General features: G+C 34.2%; 1 protein-coding gene across 2 annotated transcripts in view; it reads right to left on the bottom strand.

The window, feature by feature from the left end:
- lt (vacuolar protein sorting-associated protein light) overlaps window positions 1-20,108 on the bottom strand; it is a 111,783-nt gene that overhangs the window by 71,038 nt on the left and 20,637 nt on the right. For both annotated transcript variants that reach the window (XM_089093683.1, XM_089093694.1), the window contains exons 5-6: window positions 17,029-17,227; window positions 6,745-6,899 (exon numbers count right to left, since the gene is read on the bottom strand). In XM_089093683.1, the coding sequence (XP_088949809.1) occupies window positions 6,745-6,899; window positions 17,029-17,227 (354 nt within the window). The remainder of the gene's footprint in view (window positions 1-6,744; window positions 6,900-17,028; window positions 17,228-20,108) is intronic.

Here is a 20,108-nt window from a genome sequence, read left to right as displayed (position 1 = left end):
GTTTAATTCAAAAAAATATGTAACAAGCCCCGAAGAGCTGAATTTAAATTTCAGGGTCAAAAACAACAAACAGGAAAAAACATCAAACGAAACAGGTCAAAAGATTAGAAGACGGGTTAAAATACATAAAAAAAATTAGTTTAATCGGTTCAATAAAAAAAAAAAATAGAAAATAAAATGACCGAACATAGGCACCTACTTAGAGAAACTCTGTTATAAGAAGAGTTACGAAAAGAGAGAAACTATCGGAATGTTTTGTTAATTTTTTCCGTACTGCCCGGGACAAAAGTCTTTTCACATCTGGAGGTAAGCCAACTAAAGGGGGATAATATAAGAACGGGCTCAGAAACAAATCGAGGTGGGCAGAATCTAGGGGAAAAGGTCTTTTTGGAAAAATTTTTCCCGCGCGAGGGCTTGCTATTGAATTATTTAAAAAAAAAAAGAAGCACAAAATAACTCTCCTTCACTCAAGCGTTATCAATCTAGCTGTTATCAGAAGAAGAGAGCATGGAACAGTATCTTGTTTGAAAATTGTTCATATGGGTAATTTTTGGATGGAATTGACTCTACCTGATTCTTCCCAAGAGATACTATGGTGCCAATCTGTACAAGGATATTCAAGATGAGGGCAGACAAAGGAAGTATAAATATAAATCTCGTTTCTGTAGTCTTCAAAACTTTTTAATTATTTATTTTGAGTCCCCCCCCCCCGATTTGAAAAATACCTTTTTTGCGGGTACTTTTCTTTGAGAAATGAATATCTGGGGGGGGGGTCTCACTGAAAAGGCGACAACTTCTTACCTATATCATTACATAGTTTAGAGCCTTGATAGGGCATTAGAAACTTGATAGCTTGAATTTCAAGCAGGCACGTAATCTGCGATCTGGATCAACGACGGACACCCAATAAGCGAAATCTTTGGCAGCCTATCATCCTTTATGTAAAATACGTAACCTAGCCATATTAACTTTTCTTTTATTATAGACCTAGAGAAGGGGATCAAAGCACATTTTTCGTAGAGCTTATTGTTTGATATATAACCAGTCAGGTATTTTCAAAATGCGCACATTAAAATAATTAGGTTACTATGATTTACGTCCCTATTATTAGTTAGGTTACAAAATGAAATAAAATAGTTAGTCAAAATGCACAGAATAAAATTACTCACTCAAAAAAAGTAAGTAAATAGAACACGGAAGAGTATACAAATCAACTCTAATCTATTTAGAACCTCACCCTTCACCCCCACCTATGAAATTCCAATTTCCTTTAAATCCTTTCTTATGACCTCTTCCCTCATCATACTGGGACGATGTACTTTTCGTTTGGTCACAACAGATTGCTAAAAAGCACCATTTTTGGCATTCTATCAGTCTTTTATCCGTAAAACATGGCCTGGCCATATTAACCTTTCTTTCATTATGGCCCTAGAAACCGGGATCAAACCACTTTTTACGGACAATTTAATGCTTAGCATAGGTTCAGTCACCTGAATGCCTAAAAGAGTCTTTAGAAAATTCCTCTGGAAAACAAGTCATCCTCAACTTTAAGCCATACTTGATCGATGTCAAGAAAAAACTCTACATATCTGATCTAAGAATAATGTTATACTTGCGATACTACATCAAAAAGATGGTATATTGTTTTAGAAGATTATCTATCTATCTATTACCAAGATTACTTATCCAAGAAGCACATCTACTTAGCCTCAGGGTTTATCAAAACTTAAATAACGTCAGAGGTTAGAGGATTCCTACTTGAAATTGTCTGGATAAGTTGTTCCTTAAGCTGCACCTGCTAACAATGGAAAAGGTGGAATACAAGTACTACTACTACTACTAACAAATCACTGCAGCATCAAGCCGCCAGAGGCCAACATAACAATGCAAGCTTCTCCTCAATCCCAATCTATTCAAGGCTTCTCTTCACATCCTCGTAGGAAATTCCTATTTACCTTAAATATTTCCTTACGACATCCTTCCATCCCAACCGGGGACGACCTGCTTTTTGATTGGCCCTACACGGTTGGCCGACAAGGACAATCTGTGGCAATCTATCATCATTTATCCACAGAGCGTACCCTAGCCATCTAAACCTTTCTCTCATTATAGCCCTAAAAAACGGGATTGCCCTCACTTTTCTTACATCCAACTGTTTTAGATATGGTCAGTCAATAGGGTACCCAAAATAATCCGTAGACAATTTCTCCGGAAAACTTCTAGCAAATATTCCTCCGTTTTTCAGAGCGCCCGTGTTTTCTCCAGCGCGAAAGTGTTGTTTAATTTATCTATTTGTTTGTGAATTTGGAATAATATACTTATGAACTTATATTATTCGCCTATGTGTCCATAGCGTAGTTTTTCCTGTTTTCTTTCACATATTACATCCGGGGAAGTTAGTGTTAAGCCAATAAGACGGATAAGGCATGATCGAACCCACTATGTATGATACAGCAATATGCTGAATCATCTGATCAAAACCCTAGGAATTCGATCAAATCACAAACAATCATTCTAGGCCATTTGATCATATCACTAATAAAAGCCTAGGTATTTTATCAATAATAAATCTTATCATATTTGAGCGAAATATGAATGTATTGTGCAGTGCTTCCCTTCCACTAATATGGGAATAAAGTATTTAAGTGCGAAAATAAAATCCGGACTTAAGTATGTTATCGTGCTTAATATTTGAACAGGAATGTTAAACAAATTGATTCTTACGATATATTACCAGTGTTTCCACTTCAATTTTATTCAATCCCTAAAAAGCTGGTGGAAAATCCCTAGAAATCCCTATTTCGAATACCAGAATCGCTGTAAGTTTCTCCATTTTCTGACTTTCTTCCAAGTTACAAGTAAAGCCTTATTAGGCTGAGTTTTAATAGCATTTATTCAGGAAGACCTGTTTTGCAACTCAAGACCTTTTACTTGTACCAAAACATTTTCTTTTGACGTTTAAATCAATACTTTGTATTTATCGACAAGTTCAGTTTTGATTTAGATTCCGGGTCCAGATCTCAGATTCTGGACCACATGAATATATTTTATTTAATTGTTTTTTTTGCCTCAATTTTTTGCAAACACCCTCGTTTTTATTTGAATTGGTACGAAGGGTTGGCATGAATGTTATCCAACTGGTGGCTTTTTCGCGCATTGTTTTTGTTTTGACTTTTTTTATATTGAGTTGTTAATTTGAAGTAGAGTGTAGTAGCAAAAATGAATCACTTAAAGCTTGATTTAAGGACAGCGCTTTGGAATTATTCGATTTTAACTAGTGTAGACTGCTACCTGCCTCCAAGTTTCCCAGAAAATGCCGAATGTAGACGCACCTTAAACTGTATTCAGAAAAATTTAATGAGAATCAATTTGCCTCAATTTTTTGCAAAACCCTCGTTTTTATTTGAATTGGTACGAAGGGTTGGCATGAATGTTATCCAACTGGTGGATTTTTCGCGCATTGTTTTTGTTTTGACTTTTTTTTATATTGAGTTGTTAATTTGAAGTAGAGTGTAGTAGCAAAAATGAATCACTTAAAGCTTGATTTAAGGACAGCGCTTTGGAATTATTCGATTTTAACTAGTGTAGACTGCTACCTGCCTCCAAGTTTCCCAGAAAATGCCGAATGTAGACGCACCTTAAACTGTATTCAGAAAAATTTAATGAGAATCACCAAACAATAAGATTTAGGAGAAAACACCAACTACTAATATTAATACCCCGAGTCATCGTTGTCGTCGTCATCCCCATCGTCTTTCCCAATGCTAAAAAAGCGGCGCATTCGGACGCAGTCGCATCCAATTTCATGGACTTCATTTTTTTTCTTTAAACTCTCGGTGAACGTAGGGGGGCCTTCACGCTTCTTGCTACACTTGAAAGAAATCGTCGCAGCCAAAGTTACGTTTTCGAGACCATTCATCCTTCCATTCTTTACTGTTTTCAGAACGCTGAAAAGTCTCTCCACAACGACATTTGAGCAGGGAAGTCCAAAAATAAACCGAATGATATGAAGAATGCTCGTGAACTTTAGCACTCAACTTGGAGTCTTGATGGACGCCACCCACTTCATAAAATCAATCGGGTTTCCGCCACTAAGCAAACTGTCGTCTGGACTAAGCAGCATCAATGACCGCAACTCTTTTTCAACCAGCCCAAAATCCCGCGAGGGGTACCCGAATTTTGGCAAAAAATCCACAACGATAGAATATCACCATCCGATGCGACTTTTGGCTCTACAATCTCTACAAAGTTGTAAATGTCGCGAACAAATGGAAATCATTCGACTAGCTGGGACACAGCTTCAATGTAAATTTATGGGCAATCACCTTGATCGTCTTGCATTTCTCCGTGGACTTTGTATCTTTTCATAGAAAAGAAAACGGACGGGCGGTCGCTTCTAATCCCATGTAAACTTTAGAGGCGGGTAAGAAGAACTTTCCTCTTTTAATGTTCACAGGTTGAACAGACTCAATTTAATTCACATAGTCTATTGTAATTGTGACAAAGGCTCTTCAAAACTTCTAGCACTTCTTTAAAATCGTAAATGTGCATAGGTGCTTCTATTTGTATTTGTCTATCACGTCGCTGCTTCCACGTTGGTTATTTTGTTTCAAATTTCGCGGATCTACCCAAGTCCTGCAAAAACAAGATCGTTTGTCAATCACTTTTGCCGAAATCCCGCCGTTGTATCCATAATTCCTATTATCGTAACAAAAATCCATAGGCTTGGCAAGGAAAAAAGTGGTAAATCCAAATTTAAAGTAGAAATAAAGTAATAAAGTAGGTCTAAAAATATTAGAGGAGAAGCATTCAAAATAAAGTAGTCTACTCTAAAATAAAGTAGAAATGGAAGCACTGGTATTGTGTCAAAAGAATATCAACATTAATGCAAATCCAAACAAATTAAATAATTAAATAAATTGAAAATGTAGTTAAGTTACAAGCTCTGAAAAACATTGCACAATAGTTTAACAGACTACTGACCTTATTTGCTCCTCCTCCCTCCCCCCCCCAAAAAAAAATGGAATAAAGTTCAGGGTATCACCCAGAAAATTAGTCTGAGAATATAAAGGTTAAAACCGAAAATTTTGTTCCGAGAGACTCACTTACTTGTTTACTCAGTTCTCGCTTGAATTTTTATTACTTGTTTACATATTTACTTATTACTTTTACTTTTTAGTTTTTACTTCTAGAAATTGTATTGTTATTAACTTAAATTAATCAATTCTAATTTGAATTTTTATCAATTTTTACTTATTACCTTTACCTTTTAGTTTTTACTTCTAGAAATTGTATTGTTATTAACTTAAATTAATCAATTTTAATTTGAATTTTTATCAATTTTTACTTATTACCTTTACTTTTTATTTTTTACTTCTAGAAATTGTATTGTTATTAACTTAAATTAATCAATTCTAATTTGAATTTTTATCAATTTTTACTTATTATCTTTACTTTTCACTTTTATTATTTACTCTTTACTTGTCAATTTCATTCAGTCGGAGAAAAAAAAGTATCCATTTTTAAAAATTAAGCAATTAACTATAATTAAGCAACTGCCAATTAACTATAATATGTTAAATTAAAATCCAGTTATAGCTACTAATTAAGTATGGACTGACTATTAAGTAATAATAAAAAAGCAAAAAAACAGAGGACACATCAGTGACAACCATGGAAAAAAGTGGTTTTCCTTGTTGTTCAAGACAGGGGGCTGTAACCTTCCTGTTTAGGGTTTTCGATAATGGTAATTCCAACGGCGCAGTTTAAATTTTGACACAGCACCATTTTGAGTGTTTTCAGTTTCCGAGTTTTCAGTCAAAACCCCCCATAAATACATTTTTGTAATAAACTTTTACTAATAAGATTAATCGAAATCATAGTTACCATTTCTGAACCAGCTACAAATGGCATTTTTTTTTTTACAGTTCGAATAGTCAGTTGTGATTCCCAAAGGTTCTTTTTCTTAAAGGATATTGAAACTTATTACTTTCAAGATCAATTTCTATGTCAAAAAGCTGTCCACTACAAAGGAAGAATCACCAAAAAAGATATTGCCCAAAAAAAAATTATAGGATGCAATTCAGAATGAGTAAAATTTGGTATTTGGCAAATGAGTAATTTGCCATGTTTGCCATGGTAATTTGCCATGGTATTTGGCAAATGAGCCAAATGAGTAAAATTTGGTAATTTTATATAAAATAACATAAAATTTAAAAATATAATGAGAATATAAAAAATGTAATTTAAAAATAAATATTAAATGGATTATGGATTTCTACAAGAGAGTTCGGTAGTTCTCTAGACTTAATGAATTTTATTTATTAATATTAATTTTAAAATATGATAAAAATATCTTATTTTTTTGTTAAGAATTAAAAATGATGTGAAAAACACATTATTAAAAATATTATGGATTAACTAATTTTTGTTTTAATTAAATAGTTTAATAATAATCTGACAATAAATGACAATGAAATGACAATGAAAATATCAAAGTTATTATCACGTAAATAAAAAAGATATTTTAAAATATTTTTTTAGCAATTTTAATTAAATATTTCAATAATAATTTTAAATAATTTAAGTTTTAAATGATTTTTTGAACTAAAACAATAATAAATATTTTATAAATAGATAATAAATGCATGACCTGTGAATTTCTACATGATAATAACGTAAAATATAATAAAAGAAATACTTAAATAATCAAAAATAAAAAACGTAAAATGAAAATTAACTTACGAATTTCGACTAGATAATTCGGTAGCTCTCTTGATTCAATATCTGTGTCATACCTTTTTCTGACACGACATACTTTAACCTCGGTTCCCCAACCAACAACCAACGTCAGGTCATCTCTCCAATACAGTTGGCATCGCATCTTTTCCCACTCTGAGCTGCAATTGATCATAATTTAACTAAATGGTAATTAAATAGTAAGTTTTAGATAAAACAGTACACATAGTAAAATTAAACTACATTGTAATTAAAAAGCAATACAAAATAGTATCTGTGTAAGGGATCTGGAGGGAGATCTTTTTTTAAATATGACAATTCTATGTACTAGATTTCCCAATGGAAGAACGAATCACGAACCTATTAGGGATGGCAACTATAAAATTAAAAACCCCCATAGAAATGTTTTTAATTTATGTATTAATATCTTTATCAAGTTCTTTTGTGATAGACAAGGAACAGAAGGAGGCATCCCCCCCATGAACTTGAATACCGAAATGAATATAAACCACAACCTTTACTAATAATAACAAAGCACAATTTTTCGGTTCATTGTTGTCTCTTTAGGAAATTTCTGAAATATCTGAACTCCGCAATAGCATAATCGTCGTGTTATTCTTTAGTTTTAAGTCGCATTTTCGTTTGCAATTCAATGCGATTTTGTTGCTGTTTCTTGTTCCATGTCTTTTTCCTTAGTTGTTCAAAGTCATTTGTCATTTTGTGTAATTTTGCACCTGTCATAGATACTAAATAGCGATTCCTTCTTCTTTCCTCTACAGACGCTAAAATATCACACCCCTTATTCAACTACTGAAAAATACCTAGCGACAGGACACTAGCACAGGAACAATTGGGCTGAGTATCTCCGTACTCACAGTTCGTTACCACAAATTATTCGATAATGACGTCAAACATAAAAAGACACCCTTATTCAAGAGTTACTATATTACAGCGACTGAGCGACTCTCCTCTGGTGAAGGAGGATCGAAGTTCAAGTCACTCTGTGGTAATAGTTTCCTTTGTACCATTTCCTGAGTATTTCTTCATTTTCGTGCATCATAACCTCAGACTTTTTTCCATGCCCTTTACTTAAGCTGTTTGAATTCTTTGAAAATCATGTGTAATTTCGCATGACGTCATAGACGCCAAGACACTCCTTTCCCAGGTTCTCCCCAGAAGTCATAATTTTGCTTTAATTGCGTATCTATATAATTAAGCAACAACCAAGAATGTTTCAATGCTTATTTCCTCTGAGATATCTAAAATACACATTGCCCTAATCACCGTTTTATTCTTTAGTTTCAAGTCATAAATGACAAATAAGCAGTTTCAGTTGAATTAAGAAATTCTGTCGTAAATTCAATTTCCCCTTCATGCTTATCCTTTAAAGATGATAAAATAACACATTCCTTATTCAATTGTAAATTTCTGAAATATCTGAACTCTGCAATAGCATAATTGTCGCGTTTTTCTTTAGTTTTAAGTCATATTTTCGTTTGCAATTCAATGTGATTTGTTGCTGTTTCTTATTTCTTGTCTTTTCTTTAGCTGTTCAGAGGCATTTGTCATTTTGTGTAATTTTGCGCGTGTCACAGATACTAAATATTAATTTTCCTTCTATCCTTTACATATCCTAAAATATCATGTTCTTTATTCGACCATTGAAACATACGTAGCGGTAGGAGACTAGCACGAGAACAGTTGGGCTGAGTATCTCCTTACTTACAGTTCGTTACCACAAATTATTTGATAATAACGTCAAACATAGTAATACATCCTTATTCAACAGTTACTACAGTGCAGCGACTACGTAACTCTCCTTTTGTGAAGAGGATCGAAGTTCGAGTCACTCTGTAGTAACAAATTCAATGTGATTTGTTGTTGTTTCTTGTTTCATGTCTATTTCTTTAGCTGTTCAGAGGCATTTGTCATTTTGTGTAATTAATCAAAAAAACTTTTTGCATAATATAAGTTTTTCAAAAAAAAGTAAAGAACTCAATTAAACCAAAAATGAACAAAAATAGAATCAAATAATCTACCAACTATGTAACTACCACAAATTAGTATCAATAAATATATGAACATGAAACCCAAAACAAACAGAAATTGAAATAAGTCAAACTCAAAACGAGCAGAAATTAATTTGAGTAGGGTTCTAAGCCCTATGCTTTCTAAAAGCCATAATACAATTTGTACTTTCCTGAAAAAATTCAAAAAATGTTCATATATTTATTGATACTGATTTGTGGTAGTTACATGCTTGGTAGATTATTTAATTCTATTTTTGTTCATTTTTGGTTTAATTGAGTTCTTTACTTTTTTTTTTAAACTTTTATTGTACAAAAAGCTTTTTTGATTAATTTCTGTTCATTTTATACTGACATTGTCTTTTCAGGGAGAAAAACTGAGCCTCTTCATAAGTTAAACAACCATCCCTTCCATAAAAAACTTAAATACCCCCCGAGCATATCTTACAACTTTTGCCCCTAATCTCTGGGATTTGTTTCAACCCCAAAAGCCTTGTTATATGATATTTAGACTATTGTGAATAAATGGCTATCTCAAAATTTCTATTAGACAAATTTCCGGACAATACAACGTGTGTGTAGGGGGGAGGAGGTAGCTGCCCTCTGATCACTTTGACTCTTAAAAAGAGCACTAGAGTGTCTGATTACCAATCCAATGAACCCCCTCCAAAGTTTCTTTGACTCTTAAAAAGAGCACTAGAGTGTCTGATTACCAATCCAATGAACCCCCTCCAAAGTTTATATGACCACATTTTCTATTAAAACTTTATATGTCCCCAGGGCATAACTGACGACCCTTGCCCTGAGGGCTGGAGGGATTTGTTATCCTCAGACATAATTTCCAGACCTTTGTGACAGCCTGAGCAAAATGGCTAAATCAAAACTTTGATTGAAAGTGTTTGGGGAAATAATAGACGTGGGGGGGGTATATGCCCTCTGATCACTTTCGACTAATAAAAAAGGTACTTGTGCTCCCAATTTCCAGTCGAATGAGCCCTTTTTGTAGCTTCTACGACGAAACTTTTTATAAAAACCTTATATAAACCAAGGGCATAACTTATGATCCTTGTCCTGAGGGCTATGGGGGGATGTCATCCTCAAAGGCATAATTTACAGCCCTTTCAACTACGTTGAACAAAATGGCCATATCAAAATGTTGATCGGAAATGTTTTAGGAAATAATGGGCGTGGTGGGGGTGATTGTCCCTCCAATTACTTTAGACCATTAAAAAGGGCAATAGCCCTCTCAATTTCCAATCAAAAGAGCCCTTTTGAAGTTTTACTACAAAACTTTCTATAAAAACACTATATGCCCCCAGGACTTAACTTACAACCTTAGCCCTGAGGATTGTGAGGGGGTTGTCATACTCAAAAACATAACTTCCGGACCCTTCAACCACATTCAACAAAATGGCTATATCAAAATGTTGATCGCAGAGTGTTTGGGGAAATGATGGGTGTGGGAAGGGGAGGGACATTCGCCCTCCGATCACTTTGGACACTAGCCCTCTCAATTCCCAATTGAATGAGTCCTTTTTGAAGTTTCTACGACAACGCTGACAAAGACCTAATTTCCAAAACTTTCAACAACGTTGAACAAAATCTCTATCTCAAAATTTAGATTGGATGTGTTTGGGGAAATGGTGGGCGTGAGAGGAGCGTTAGTTGCCCTCGATCACTTTCTACTATTAAAAAGGTTCGAAAACTGGAATGTTTTATTTTAGTTACGCTGACTGTAACGCGTTTTATTTAAATTAATTAGAAAAACTTTTTCAACAAATTAAGTTCTTAAAAAAAGCAAAGAACTCCATTAAATCAAAATAAACAAAAATAAAATCAAATTATCTACCAAGAATACAACTACCAAAAGTCAGTATCAATAAGTAAATGAAACCCAATACAAACAAAAATTAAAATAAATAAGAGTCAAACTCAAAACGAGCAGAAATTAATATGAATAGGGTTCTAAACCCCAAGCTTTGCAAAAGCCAGAATATAACTTGTACTCTACTGAAAAAAATTCAAATGAATTTACTAAAAAACAAAATCGGCATTGTCAGTTTAATATACATATGCTGATATTTATTCCTTAAGATCTTAAATGATTTTTGATTTCTTAAAGTTAGAAAAGTGAAAACATTTAAAAGAATTTTTCTCAGTAAAGTACAAGTATATTCGGGCTTTTAGAAAGCTTGGGGTTTAGAACCCTACTCATATTAATTTCTGCTCGTTTTGACTTTGAATCTTATTTATTTTAATTTCTGTTTGTTTTGGATTTCATCTATTTATTGATACTGATTTGTGGTAGTTACATTCTTGGTAGATTATTTGATTCTATTTTTGTTCATTTTGGTTAATGGAGTTCTTTACTTTTTTTAAGAACTTATTTTGTTGAAAAATTTCTGTTCGTTTGTAATTTCTGTTCGTTTTATCACAATCTTTTCAGGGAGAAAGAGTGAGCCTCTTCTAAAGTTAAACAACAATCCCTTCCATAAAAATCTTAAATACCCCCTGGGCATAGCTTACAACCCTTTTCCCTAATCTCTGGGGATTTTTTCAACCCCAAAGGCCTTATTATATGATATTTAGACCATTTGAGATAGAATGGCTATCTCAAAATTTCCATTAGATGCATTTCTGGACAAAATGACGTGTGTGTGGGGGGGGGGATGGACTCACTCCGATCACTCTGACTTAAAAAGAACACTACAGCGTCTAATTACCAATCCAATGAGCCTTCTCCGAAATTTATATGACCATGCCCATGCTTTTTATAAAAATCTTATATGCCCCCAGGGCATAACTTACAACCCTTACCCTGAGGGCTTGGTTTTTTTATCCTCAAAGACATAATTTCCAGACCGTTCTGATACGCTGAACAAAATGGCTATCTCAAAATTTTGATCTGAAGTGTTTGGGGAAATTATGGGCATGGGGGGGGCATCAACTAATATAAAAGGCACTAGTCTTCTCAATTTCCAATCAAATGAGTCGTTTTTGAAGCTTCTACGAGAAAACTTTCTATAAAAACGTTATATGCCCCAAGGACATAACTTACGATCCTTGTTCATAATTACATAATTTAGATAAAGACATAATTTCCAGACCTTTCAACTCAGTTGAACAAAATGGCCATATCAAACTGTTGATTGGAAATGTTTGGGAAAATGTGGGCATGGGGGGGGGGATTATACGTCTAAAAGCTTACCAATATTAAATATGATGGCAGCCCTTTAACTTTTCTATCGAGTGAGCCCTTTTGAGAAATTCCATGAGAAAGAATTCTATGAAAATGTTATATGCACACAGGGCAATACTTAAAACTATAACCCTGATGGCTTTGGGGGTTATCATCCTCAAAGACCGAATTTCCAGAACTTTCAACTATGTTGCACAATATGGCTATCTAAAAATTTTGATTGGGTGTGTTTGGGGAAATGGTGGGCGTGACAGGGTGGTTAGTTACACTCCAATCACTTTCGACTATTAAAAGGGCACTAGCCCTGTCAATTTCCAATTGAATTAGCCCCTTTTGAAATTTCTACGACAACGCTATCTACACAAACCGTATATACCCCTGGGCATAACTTACAACCTTTTCCCTTGGGGCACTGGGTGGTTTGTCATCCTGAATACATAATTTTCAGAACTTTCAACTACGTTGAACAACATGGCTATCTCAAAACTTTGAGTGAAAGTGTTTGGGGAAATGGTGGACGTGAGAGGGGGGGGGTCAGTTGCCCTTCAATCACTTTCGACTATTAAAAAGGGCACTGGCCTTTCAATTTCCAATCAAATGAGCCGTTTATTAAGTTTCTACAACATCGCTTTCTATAAAAACCTTATTTGCTCCCAGGGCATAACTTACAACTCTTTCCCTGAGGGATGTGGGAGGGGGGGGGGTTGTCATCCTCAAAGACATAATTTCCAGAACTTTCAACTACGTTGAAAAAAAATGGCTGTCTCAAAATTTTGATTGTATGTGTTTTGGGGAAATGGTGGGCAGTAGTTGCCCTCCAATCATTTTCAACTATTAAAAAGGGCACTAGCCGTTTCAATTTCCAATCAAATGAGCCCTTTTTAAAGTTTCTACGAAATCGCTATCTATAAGAACCTTATATGCTCCCAGGGAATAACTTAGAACCCTTGCCCTAAGGGCTGTGGGGTTGTCATCCTTAAGGACATAATTTCCAAAACTTTCAACTATGTCGAACAAAATGGCTATCAAAAAATTTTGATTGGATGTGTTTGGGGAAAAGATGGGCGTGAGAGAGGAGTTAGTTGCCCTCCAATCACTTTCGACTATTAAAAGGGGCAATAGCTCTTTGAGTTTCGAATCGAATGAGGTCTTTTTTCAAGCTTCTACAACAAAGCTTTCAATAAAAACCTTATATGCCCCCAGGACATAACTTATAACCCTTGCCCTGAAGGCTGTGGGGGGAATGTCCTGCTCAAAGATATAATTTCCAGAATTTTCAACTGCGTTGAACAAAATGGCTCTCTTAAAATTTTTATTGGATGTGTTTGGAGAAATGGTGGGCATGGAAGGGGTGTTAGTGGCCTCCCAATCACTTTCTACTATTAAAAAGGGTACTAGCCATTTCAATTTCCAATCGAATGAACCCTTTTTGAAGTTTCTTCGACAACGCTTTCTATAAAAACAGTATATGCCCCCAGAACATAACTTACAACCCTTGTCCTGAGGGCTGTGCGGGGGTTGTCATCCTCAAAGACCTAGTTTCCAGAATATTCAATTATGTTGAACAAAGTGGCTATCTCAAGATTTTGATTGGATGGTCTTGGGGAAAAGGTTACGATGAGAGGGGGGTTAACTTGCCTTCAAGAACTTTTAACTGTTAAAAAGGGCACTAGCCTTTTGAATTTACAAATCGATCTTCCTCTCTTCCAATTCTCTAAGATAACGCATTAAGTAAAAAGCTTATATGCCCCCAGGACATAACTTACCCTGAGGGCTGTGCGGGGGTTGTCATCCTCAAAGACCTAGTTTCCAGAACTTTCAACTATGTTGAACAAAATGGCTACCTCAAAATTTTGATTGGATGTGTTTGGGGAAATTAAGGGCGTGCAAGGGGTGTTAGTTGCCTTGCAATCACTTTCGACTATTAAAAAGGGCACTAGCCATTCCAATTTCCAATTGAATGAGCCCTTTTTGAAGTTTCTACGATAACTGATTCGATCCGAAGTGCCCGGTCTAAAGGAAAAAAAAATCAATAAATAATACTTTGTGCCAACATCGTTCCTTATTCAGGCAGTGTTATTGCGTTGCCTATGATTTTGCGCGTGTCATAAATTCTAAATATTAATTTCTTCTTCTATCCTTTACAGATGCTAAAATATCACGGTCCTTATTCAACTATTGAAACATACGTAGCGGTAGGAGACTAGCACGAGAACAGTTGGGCCAAGTATCTCCTTATTTACAGTTCGTTACCACAAATTATTTGATAATAACGTCAAACATAATAAGACATCCTTATTCAACAGTTACTACAGTGCAGCGGCTAGGTGACTCTCCTCTTGTGAAGGAAGATCGAAGTTCGAGTCGCTCTGTAGGGACAAAACTTTCATTTCGATCAGACTCCATTTCGGAGGGGTGTCCGCCTTTTATTAAAGTCACCATAAATTTTGTTTCGTAATAAACTTTTACTTTTAAGGTTAACCAAAATAATAGTTATCATTCCTGAATAAATGTCAGATGGCCATTTTTTCTCATTAGGCAGCTTTTTTTCAAAACGTGTTTTTTAACTTTTAGTTACTATGAACTTTGTTTCGCTCTATACTAGGTTACAGCTGTAGCTGCAACCATAATTCAGTTACTATGGACTAAAGTTCGTTCTTTACTATAACCTATTTAAATTTAACTATACCCATCCTTTAGATAAAGTTTTTTTTTTCAAAACAAGTATTTTAATTTTAGTTACTATGGGTTCTGGTTCGGCTCTTGCTAGATTGCAGCTACGGCTAAAACAATGATTTAGAGTCCATTCTTCTCTATAATTTACTATGATTATAAAGAACTATAGACCGATCCTTTATGTAAACCCTGATTACAAAAAGGAAAACACCTATGGTTTTTTCTTTTTTGGAATAGTAAGAGACGAGCCTCAAAAAATCAGGAAGCTAACCAACTCCAATATATGCAATGCTTTGTTCTTCTAATGATCGTCTTTTAATATAAAATGAAAATGTAGTTCCTTGTAAAAATATTGATTTTGTTATATATGTTTTTTATTTAATTCCTTATGTTAATAACATTATCTGCTACAGTGTTACAGAAAAATGTAGTTTTTCGTAAATAACTGGTTATATTTCAAAAATATTTTATTAATTACAAAAGGTTTGTAACCCCTTTAATTCCTTTACAACGAGCCATTAAACAACTCTCTACGATGTTCCATTGCCAAGCTATCTGAGGAGGAAAAAAAGAAAAAAAAAATACCGTACATGCAGAATATCGTGGTTGTAGCCACTTTTCTTGATCTTTAAGCCAATATATTTCCCTTGCTGTTCAAGCCAAAGAACGGTAAGTTTCCTATATAGGAGTTTCGGACAAGGCGGTTCTAATAGTGCACTTCTTGTTTTGATCCGACTCTACTTTTAGGAGTTACGGGTTATTATATTTCTTAGTATTGGACGTGATCGTCTCTTACTAGGTTGCTAGCTACTGCTGCAACCCGTATTATATGCAGAGTTTTCCCTCCCCCAATTGGAAAGGTATCTACAGACATCCTTGCTGTTATAATTTCCTTTTAAGCTTTATTTCTATTTCATTTATTTCTATTCCCTATGAATATTATTTTAGTTTTTCCATTTACATTTTTTTATATTAACGTTGAAAAGAATTGCATAAATTTTTCATATTTTTTTATAAAGGTTATTTCATGCTTTAACTGAAAGACAATGTTTGTGTGGCATTTAAATACTTTATTCAGTGAAATAACGCTATTGCACTGTTTTCTAACCCTTTCAATTATAATTTTTTTTTTAATGTTTAACTGTAGTATTGTTTATTAAAACAATTCAAACCAAGCATTAAAAATCAAAAATATTATTACTAAAAAACACCTTTTGTGCACAAAACATAATCGTCTCCCCCACTCCCATTGACGTAAAATGACAAAGCAAAAAAAAAAGCAAAATATATAGAAAACACCGAAAATATTAAATAACTCTTAACAAAGCCAAGGAACGGTAAGTTTCCTATATAGGAGTTTCGGACAAGGCGGTTCTAATAGTGCACTTCTTGTTTTGATCCGACTCTACTTTTAGGAGTTACGGGTTATTATATTTCTTAGTATTGGACGTGATCGTCTCTTACTAGGTTGCTAGCTACTGCTGCAACCCGTATTATATGCAGAGTTTTCCCTCCCCCAATTGGAAAGGTATCTACAGACATCCTTGCTGTTATAATTTCCTTTTAAGCTTTATTTCTATTTCATTTATTTCTATTCCCTATGAATATTATTTTAGTTTTTCCATTTACATTTTTTTTATATTAATGTTGAAAAGAATTGCATAAATTTTTCATATTTTTTTATAAAGGTTATTTCATGCTTTAACTGAAAGACAATGTTTGTGTGGCATTTAAATACTTTATTCAGTGAAATAACGCTATTGCACTGTTTTCTAACCCTTTCAATTATAATTTTTTTTTTTAATGTTTAACTGTAGTATTGTTTATTAAAACAATTCAAACCAAGCATTAAAAATCAAAAATATTATTACTAAAAAACACCTTTTGTGCACAAAACATAATCGTCTCCCCCACTCCCATTGACGTAAAATGACAAAGCAAAAAAAAAGCAAAATATATAGAAAACACCGAAAATATTAAATAACTCTTAACAATACCCCCTTCTTCTAAAAAAAGACAGAAATGGCTATTAAAAAATTGGATAAAAAACAAAAAAAAATAGGCAACATGCGTAAAAATGAAGAGAAGTATAGAAAAAAAAATCATCAAAATAACATCCATCCTCCCCCCGAAAAAAAAGGAAATACCGAATATTACTGGGTAATCTCAAAACACCTCCTTCCTCCCCCCCCCCCACCCAAAAAAAAAAGAAAGGAAAAAGCAAATATTATAACCCTCTTGTTGTCACGCTTAATAAAACTACTTGATGTACAAGCAACAAAACTCGACAAACGCAAAAAAGGCAAAATTTAAAACATAGAATTTATGGGGAAAATAGTTTAAGTAAATCCCTCTCCCCCTAAGAACACTTAATATTAAAATAGTTACCCTCTCTTATGTTCGCGCTTAATTAAACTAATTGTCCTCCGCGCGACGATATCGTAAACTCGAACGCTGACGGCAGTGGCCCAGGCTAGGAATCTTCCCCGCCACTGAATGTTGTTAACAATTCCTTCCCCTTCGTGCAACGTGGTTGACCTATACCGCGAAAAGAAATTCTTTTCGTGGAAAGTTAGACGGTCATCCCCTAAAATGAAAACGAGTTCGCAATTAAATTACTATAAACTAAATACACGTTTGCAACTAATAAAATAATCAACTATTATGCTACTGTAGTATTCCACACTATTTATTATTTTACTGTATTATTTATTTTTGCATTGTTAATCATATTACTTTAAATATCTTTATTATACTTATTTATTATTACTATTTTATTATTATATGTTACTATTTATTACCAAGATGATTACTTTCTAACTATTTATATAAAAAAAAGTAAAATTATTTTTATTTTTGACTGATCAGCAAAAACTACTTGTTTAATAATATAACAACTTTTTCGCAAAAGTCAATAGTCCATGCTTAGAATAATATTATAAAGTACTTATAATAGCATTATAAGGTTATTTACTATATTGGTATAATAAATAACATATAATATTTATTATAATATTACCATAACAATATACTGGTCTAAACTTTCATACCAACTATACAACAACTGACAATTTAGGTACTTTTTAATTAAACGATACATGCTCAGGAATTACGCTTAGGTTAGATCTGAGAAAACCGGTTTCACCGGTGACAGAATAGATGGGAAATATATAATTTGGGCGATGTGTTTGCAGAGTGGGGGGGGGGGTAAACTATTTAGACAGCGTGAAGTTAGAAAACAATACTTATTTCATAATATGCAGAATAATTGTGGCGAACACATTGTGCATGCAGACCCACTGTACTCTACCCCCACCCCCAGCCCTAATGTGCAAATACATAGCCCAAATTATATATTTCCCATCTATTCTGTCACTCCCGGCATTAACAGCATCATATTCTACTGGTAATACCGTAAATCTGAAGTTGAAAACCTAAATCACAAACTCGTAATTTTCTTTTCCTTCATTCCAACCCATCCTGGGGAATCCAACCTCTCCCCCCCCACACAGAGAATCCTCAGCACGTTTTTAACCAGGAATGTTGGTTCAAATTTCGTTTACCCCTCCCAAATAGGTTCCTTAGTAGGCACGTACCAAGGAATGCTTTTAGGGAGGAGGGGGATAATAAAAGAATTTCGGAGGGTCGATAATTCAAAAAAGAGTTTAATATAAAATTTTGCTTACTGTAAGAAATATTAGGAGTAATGGATTCTCTAGATCATCGACTAAATTCGTACATTATAGTGCATTAACTTTCAAATTCAACACCTGTTAGAAGCGATTCATAGAAGTCCCGATTTTTACTTCTTTTTCTAAGGATATATGGTGGTGTTAATTTTCGCCTAGCCAATTTAAAAAGCAGATTTCCATTCTTCTGTCCTTTGTACTTCAAATTCAGTAAACAATTCAGTAATTCAATTAATAATACAGTATATAATTATTGAGTAAATAATTAAATAAATTCAATAATATTCAGAACCTTCATTTTTCTTTCTATGTTAAATTCGCGATGCCTGAACTGAACTGGAAATGACATCCTCCTTTTTTGCCTGGGGACTTGAGAGGCTTTCTTTTCTTCTAATAAAGTTTGACTTATTTCTGAATAAGTTATACTAATATATATGACTAAATAAATGAGGTCCTTAATAAAATTGAATACTAATTTGAGCCCTTTACTAAAATCCTTTAAGGATCTTTCACTGCTTAGTGAATTGTCTGGTTCTACTTTCATGAGGTTCCCTATTTGTTTTCTTTTTTCTCTGTTCTTGAACATTAAAACACTAGTGTTTCAATGGTGTATCAATGGTGTTTTGCTAGGTTATCTGTTTTTTATATTGCGCTTAGCAATTTTAGCAATTTTCTCTAACAAAGAATTACCCTGTTAAATACATTCACTAACAGTTATTTTTTGGGTAGCGGTATTATAATTGTTAATAGGGTTGTTGAAATTGTTAATAGCAACAAAAGTAATTCTTGTTAACCAATTTTTCGAGGACAAATAATTTTAATTTTCATCCTTAAAAGTTGCAGAGCAATTATGTCGTGGGAAAGCAATTTGGAATCTGGCTCACGCGTGCCAGCATATACCTTAAAAAGTGTCCTATCAACACGCTACCAAAAGCTCGATGAAGATATGAAAAAAGATAAAATGAACTATTTTGATTCCACATAGCCATCTTACCACATATAATCTTTGGACACACAAAAATGCCAAACCGGCAACAGAATGTACACCAAATAATATCACAGAATTGGTGCAAAAAATAAGAGATACGAATTCAGAACTGATATGGTTGGCTGATTGTTGTCTACAGTCAAGTGACATATACGGCACAAGGAATCTTTCTATAACAAAACAGTTGCTTGAACTGGAAATTCCTTACTATAGCAACAGATTATACAAGCAACAAGATTATATGGGACTTGCTTGGTCTAGGCCCATCGACATGCTCCCAGCTTGTCCGCGAAAAGGATCCACTGGGCAGACGATCTTTGACCAGGTAGACTCGAGATCTGATTTGACCGGATTCTACAATTTTTCTTTTGACCTCACTGAAATTTCTTCCAGGAGCTGAGAGGCTGGGAGGCTGATGAGGCAAGCACTCGATTGGCTTCCGCAAGGCATAGCTCAACCACGTTGGTCATCATTTGTGATCGTCAGTCCGACGTCTCCCTAAACGGTTTTCATTTGATGTATTTCCATGTTGGATTGCCCATTCACACAAATGTATTCTGGGGATTGTTTTGCATAAAACCACCTCAAACACTTTTATTGCATCAATCAATACCCCAACGCCTCAAACACCTTGTATCCTCGTGATGCTGTTTTATAGACGATTTTCCTTTCGTAAAAGAGAATGGCGTAGACCAATGCCATGTAAAGTTACACTTTCAAACAAACACTGACTTCACGCCGGTTCCATAGTGGTTGGAATATCCGTTATTATAGAGCTGGGAATTAAGGTA

Source organism: Artemia sp. Qi Xiang Cuo, chromosome 1 (genome assembly GCF_049724085.1).
Source record: "Artemia sp. Qi Xiang Cuo chromosome 1, ASM4972408v1, whole genome shotgun sequence".
NCBI classification, from domain to species: domain Eukaryota; kingdom Metazoa; phylum Arthropoda; class Branchiopoda; order Anostraca; family Artemiidae; genus Artemia; species Artemia sp. Qi Xiang Cuo.
The sequence above is the reverse complement of the archived record's forward strand: the minus strand, read 5'-3'. Positions and strand labels throughout refer to the sequence as shown.